The sequence below is a fragment of the Gymnoscopelus braueri genome (genome assembly GCF_963280865.1).
Source record: "Gymnoscopelus braueri genome assembly, chromosome: 19".
Lineage (NCBI taxonomy): Eukaryota > Metazoa > Chordata > Actinopteri > Myctophiformes > Myctophidae > Gymnoscopelus > Gymnoscopelus braueri.
In genome coordinates, this window is record NC_137621.1 from 41,520,062 (window position 1) to 41,527,003 (window position 6,942).

The window sequence follows — 6,942 nt, forward strand, 5'->3', positions numbered from 1 at the left end:
GCCTTAATTTTGCCATAACTTCTTTCATTTTTTTTTAAATATATATTTTTAATGTTTATTTTATGTGAAAGTGAAGTATCCTTTAAAGTACCAAAAGTAAAGTACTAAAATGTTTGAAAATAGCAGATCTACAAGCTCACAACGCGTCGCAAGCTTGTAGAGCGGCTATTTTCAAATAGCCTATGTATAAAATAGGGCTAAAGTGGTTAATGTATGTTTCATAATTTATATCTGAAAAGTAACTAGTAACTAAGGTTTTCAAATAATTGTAGTGGAGTAAAAGTACAATATTTGCCTCTGAGATGTAGTGGAGTAGAATTAAAAGTACAGAAAATTGGAAATGCTCAAGTAAAGTACAAATACCTCAAAATTGTACTTAAGTACAGTACTTAAGTAAATGTACTTAGTTACTTTTCCACCACCGGTAATTAGCAGTTGGTCTGCAGTGACTCGGCTACGCGTCTTGAACTCGGTCTGAACACTTTGGGCCTTACATGTCTGTCAGTGTGCGGTGGTGAGTACACAGGACGGCTCTGTGGGGAACGGTAAACATGCTCAGTGGAACACGTGAACAGGGATATCCAGCTTTAAAGAGGTGCTCCTCTTTTCCCAAAGCAATCGTATTGACTTACAGCTACAGTACCATAAGGAAAACATCTTAACCAGTCATGTCTATGGGGCTGATACCATCGTTAACTCTTCCTTAGCACTTTAAAACCTGGCCTCGCTGTGTTTGAGAGGTCATTTAAGCCGTTTAAACGGGGGAACGCATCTGCGTAACAACTTAAAACCATTATTTTATACTTTGGCTATTCAAAAATAGCAGATCTACAAGCTCATAGCGCGGCACTCGGTGCCGCGCTATGAGCTTGTGGATCTGCTATTTTTGAAAAATTGTGAAAATGTGTGCAAATCTTTTAATGTATATGTTTTTAAAGCGAACATTTTTTACTCAGTTCTTTGCTTCTGGGGGGTCCCCGGAACAAAGTATTTTCAGATGGGGGTCCGCGGCCAAATACAAATTTGGGGTCCTTGACATGAAAAGGTTTGAGAACCACTGATATAGTAACATGAGTTCTTCAGAAAACCGTGTAGGATTTAGAAGACATTTTGTAGAATCGGAAACCTCAGGCCGCCTCAATGGGTTAAAACGTGAACGTCGTCAAAAACAGCAGATGCACAAGCTCCACAACGCGGCCGCGTTGCAACGCGCCGTGAGCTTGTAGATCGGTTGCTTTCGCTGTCCCAACACCACCGTATGACGAAGCATGAAATAGGGCTTTAAGTGGTTAACCCATTAAGGACCGGGAACGCATCCGTGTCATTTATTTGACTATTCAAAACAGTAAATCTACAAGCTCGCAGCGCGGCACTCTGAAAAATCATGAAAAAGTGTGCAAATCTTTGAATATATCTTTTTAAAGCAAACATTTTGTAACTCAAATCTTTGCTTCTGGGGGGGGGGGGGGGGGGGGGGGTCCCTGGAACAAAACATTTTGAGATGGGGGTCCGCGGCCAAACACACATCTAAAAATGTTTTCTAAATCCTAACGGTATGTTGCTATATCGGTGGTGCTCCAACCTTTTCATGTCAAAGACCCCCAAAATGATATGCATTTGGACCGCGGACCCCCCCCCCCCCCCATCTCAAAATATTTAGTTAGAAGCAAAGATTTGATTAAGAAATGTTCGCTCTAAAAATATATATATTCAAAGATTTGCAAAAAAAAATCAGGATTTAAAAAAGGAAAAGAGCAGATCTACAAGCTCATAGCGCGGCACTCGGTACCGCGCTATGAGCTTGTAGATCTTCTCTTTTTGAATAGCCAAAGAATAGTGTTTTCAGAATGACATCGTCGGCATCTGTGATACACCTACTCCGACCTCGGTGTGTCAGACACCTCTTAAATGGCACAGGGAATTTGTTGCCGTGCTTGCTGGCCCCAGTCGTCAGCATCGAGTCCCTATTGGCTGAAGTCAATAGCAACAGCGCTATTAGCCTTGTAACATAGAAGCTGCCTACGGCGCTGCTGTGCCCACATATGGCTCTGTGCCACCCCGGTACTTTTCCTATGACCTGCGCCCAGCGCTTCACAAACAGCAGCGCTGCACACAGCACGGTGCAGGAGCAGCTGCAGGTGAGCGAGGTGCATGGACAGATGGCACTGGAAATCAGCATTTCTCTCTCTCTCTCTCTAAATAAGTGCATGTACTCAAGTACTGTTTTACTTCTACTCCACTACCTCTCAGAGGCAAAGTGTACTTTTTACTCCACCACAATTCTTTGAACACTTTAGTTACTTTGTAGATTTTGATTATTATTACAGAACATGCATTAACTACCTCAACCCTATATTCATTTTTTGACCATTTGAAAATGGCCGATCTACAAGCTGTAGATGCGACGCATTGTGAGCTTGTAGATCGGCTATTTTCAAAAGATTTTTATACATGAAGAAAACTTCAAATGGGACATTCTGCACAATGAGCACTTTTACTTTTGGTACTTTAAGTACATTTTGATACCAATAGTTTTGTACTTTTAAGTACATTTTGAATTCCAGACTTTTACTTGTAACAGAGTATTTCTACATTGCAGTATTGATACTTTTACTTTCTGTAAAATAATTGAGTATTTTTTCCACCACTGTCTCTCTCACACACACACACACACACACACACACACACACACACACACACAAACATGTAGGGTCAGTTTCTGATTATTACTACTGATCCATCTCAAGGCCTCAATCTCTCCCAGCCCACCTTTCCACAAGCCCCCCACCCCCCTCCCCCCCTCTCCCGCAGCAGGGAACGGGGGGGGGAAAGTGCTACTACCTCACTGTGCCAAATCACACAAAGCCATTTCCTGTCGGGAGGGAAAATGACCAGGGCTAATTTTAGACGGTCAGGTCCTGCAGAGAGCTGCTAAGAGTGAGACTCTACCGGGAGGGGAGGAAGAGGGGGGGGATTGGGGGGGGTTGGCTCTGTGAGTGGAAAAGCATTCATGTCACTGAACTTACACCATGAATGAAAAGTCCACTATTGTAACAAGAAGCACTCGTTTTTTTCCTCCCCCTCGGCGTGTACTTGTTGCTCTGCTATAGTGTCGTTTTCAGGCACTTTTCCCGCATTCTCATGACTTTGACTGTTAAGCCTAAAGACGTGTGCTATCAAGAAAAAAGGATACAAAAAAAAAAAAAAAAAAGGGCACTACACGCAGTGTTGCATACCTAGCAGCAACAGTAACCCAAGTGCTGCTGACCTGTAAATGAGCAGTAATGATGTTGACCTGCCGTTTCGGTCCATGTTAGGGCCCCTATTCTGGGACAAACATTCGGCGAAAATAGGTGATCTACAAGCTCGCGTCGCGTTCATTGTGAGCTTGTAGATCGGCTATTCTCGGCAAAGGGATTTGGCATAGAGGGAGAACGGGAGTGGACATAGTACCAAGCCCTGGGGGACGCCGGCCAACTAAGGGGTTATGGGGTTAAGTGGTTAACCCTTGGCCTCCCACTTTTTGACCCCATCAATCGGTCTCATTAACCCATGTTTTTCCCTCTCCCCTCCCTTGTCTCTCTCCAACAGAATCTGACCGGCGCTCGTCCTCCGCCCAGGTACACCTACGATCCCTCCATCTTCGCCTTCCGCTCCCTGAGCACGGCGCCCCCGCGTAGCCCCATGACACCTTCCGACGATCCTCCCTGCGCGTAAAAGGAAGTCGCTGGCCGGATAGAACCCCCCCCTCCATCCAACCCCCCCCCCCCCAACCCCCATTTCGGGACTGCTGCTTTGTTGCAGCTTCTACGACGAGACCAAGAAGTAACTGTCTTAAGAATGACTGCTATAGGGGAAGGAAAGAAAAACAAAAAAAAATTTCGATGATGTATGAAGGTTGAATATTTTTGCACACTCAGGTAATTCCATTCTGTTTTCGCCGTCACTTTGATAACTTGCTCGACTACTACGGGAAACCAGCAGGAACCAGAGCCTAACGTCGTCAAAACCACAATATCAGGCAATGTGGTTTCAATGATACTTCAGGTTTTGCATACAAACCGTTCTCTCAACACTTCCTGGTAGAGGAGTACTACACATCCTTATGTGCGGAGCGGTGACGCAGACGACATGGTACAAAACAAAGGGACAAAGACAACGGATAACTTGGTTCATGTTCAGACTGGCAGCCCCAAAATCAGATTTTTGGCCCAATCCAGATTGGAATCAGATCAAGTCTGAAGAGCAAAAAAAAAAAAAAAAAACACACACATGAAAACAGATTTTTGACACTTGTCGTATGACAGAGAATAAACAGCAACCACTGCAGATCGACGATGTCTGAACATACAAATCCGATCTGATCACTCGCAAATAACAGAGAATAATAAAGATCAGATTTGAGAAACAAATCGGATTTGTCTGCAGTCTCAACAAAGCCCCGGGGGTTTAGTCTGGGGTCGGATACTTTCAAGAGAAATGCACGTACGACAATCAAAAGTAGCCTGGCAGCGCCAGACTGATCGCGCAGGGGGGTCAGGGTTGCCAGATCTGCTTATTATAATTTCCCCGCACGATTTTATTTGAAAATAGCCGATCTACAAACTCACAACGAGCTTGTATCGGCTATTTTCAAATAGCTGATGTATATGTTAAAGTGCTCATGTGGCCCATAGTCGCTTCTTTTGGGCTGGTTTTCCTAGACCTGGTTGCTTGTTTCTCTCACAGAATCTGGCAACACTGGTGGGGGTCACAGGCCACGTTTGTGATCCCGCGTGATCAGTCCGGCGCTGCCGGGCTAAATCAAACGGTTCACAGGTTTTGTTTTCGATGGGATTTCTGGACATGCTACATGGTTCTTGGTAACGTGATGTGCAAGGGCAGTGGTCACATTGCTGTAATGTAGAACTTGCTTGCCTGAATAGCTACGTTTGTTGGATGTGCTATTTGAACACGCAGTACACAGTGAGCTATAAGGAAATGTACGACTGTAGTTAAATAGTTAACCTTTTGATGTATCCTTATTAATGAATATGTGACTATTAGTACAGGTCAAAACCTTTCCCTGCATGAATTCCTCTGTGTGTTGCAGTAAACGAGGCGTATACTGCAACTAAACTGGGAAGTACAAGATCCGGTACACTAAATATATGACATGTCAGACTGGTGGTATATGTCCAGTGGTGGAAAAAGTACTCAAATTCTTTACTTGAGTAAAAGCACCAATACTGCAATATAGAAATACTCTGTTACAAGGAAAAGTCCAGAATTAAAAATTTACTTGAGCACAAAAGCATTGGCATCAAAATGTACTTAAGTTCCATAAGTTAAAGTACTCAAATATTTGAAAATAGCAGATCTACAAGCTCACAATGCATCGCATCGCGACGCTTTGTGAGCTTGAAGATCGGCTATTTTCAAATAGCCTATGTATAAAATAGGGCTGAAGTGGTTAATGTATGTTTTATAATGTAATAATTTATATCTGCAAAGTAACTAGTAACTAAAGATCATTGTAGTGGAGTAAAAGTACAATAATTGCCTCTGAGATGTAGTGGAGTCAAAGTAAAAGTATTTGAAATTGGAAATACTCAAGTAAAGTACAAAGACCTCAAAATTGTACTTAAAGTACAGTACTTAAGTAAATGTATTTAGTTACTTTCCACCACTGGGTATGTCACGCATATAGGCACTGTGTACAATCCAGTACTATACCTTCCGTTCTAGGTAGTACAGGGCCACAGGTATGTCCGAGACAACGCTTCCAAAAAAAGCTCTCATCTCTCGATGCCTTGAAAAGACTGTTGTACTGAATGTAATCTTGAGGCGATACAAGGCTCCGGAGACAATGGAAGTACGGCGCAAACACTGCGAGAACACTTTTTACTCAAATAACAGAATGACCTGCAGACGACCTACAAATGCATATGAATGTATCTCTTGCCGTTTGTTTTGTTTGTGAGATCAAACACAATGTCACCACAGTAACAAAGGTTGGCTGGAGTGAATGTAACATTGTGACATGTCTTTGTCCCTGGTTGCATAAACAATAAAACGCCCCGTGGCCTCCGATTTAGGAAGTGAGTTTCATTTACATCGATGCACAGTTCGCTATGTAATGTTATATCTGACGGTTACTGCTCTCGATGGCAGCAAATAGCAGATCTACAAGCTGCGACGCATTGTGAGCTTGTAGATCTGCTATTTTCAAACAATTTTTACACATCTTATACATTTGAAAACTTGTAAAATGGGATATTCTGCATAATGAGTACTTTCTACTTTTTGTACTTTAAGTAAATTTTGATACCAAGGCTTTTGTACTTTTACTAAAGACGTGGTGCCGTGATTTTCAGTGATCCCCCCCCCCCCCCCCCTAAAACATAATCAGCAGGTATTATGGTTATACTAGGAGGAAGATTTTTTTCAAAAAAGTGTACAGAAAGTGTTAAAATTATGTTTTTATGTGGCACGCCTCCAGTTCATTAAATATACCTGGTTCTCACCTTAGCACCTCCTCCACCACCTTAGCACCACCCACCTGTCCTAGTCCCTCCTCCTCCTCATGCCCACACCTGTTGTGTTATGATAATGAGGGGGAGGGTATATTTTTACTGTGTCATTAAATGGCTGTTTTTCTATTGGCACGTTTGACCCTCAAGGTTTCAGCCTCCAGGAAGAAACTCAAAATAGTCAGAGAAGACATAATACACCATAAAAACACCACCAGGGGGCTTAATGAAGTTCTATCAACCTCATAAACACATGCAAAACAGAAAAAGTGCAGAACCATGGCACCACCTCTTCAAGTAAATTTTGTGTTCCTTTTTACTCGAGTAAAGAAATTGAGTACTTTTTTCCACCACTGGGTTTATGAGATTCAGGCAGGGCTACTTGTGACCCAGTAGATCCTTAACCAACACCACCATGGGTCTAAATGTC

General features: G+C 42.8%; 1 protein-coding gene across 1 annotated transcript in view; it reads left to right on the forward strand.

Moving 5' to 3' along the window:
* Positions 1 to 6,070, forward strand: part of LOC308075229 (uncharacterized protein) — a 37,567-nt gene extending 31,497 nt beyond the window's left edge. The window contains exon 6 of the mRNA XM_080414941.1: positions 3,592 to 6,070. Within this exon, the coding sequence (XP_080271067.1) occupies positions 3,592 to 3,717 (126 nt within the window). The 3' untranslated portion in view covers positions 3,718 to 6,070. The remainder of the gene's footprint in view (positions 1 to 3,591) is intronic.
* Positions 6,071 to 6,942: the final 872 nt, after the last annotated feature.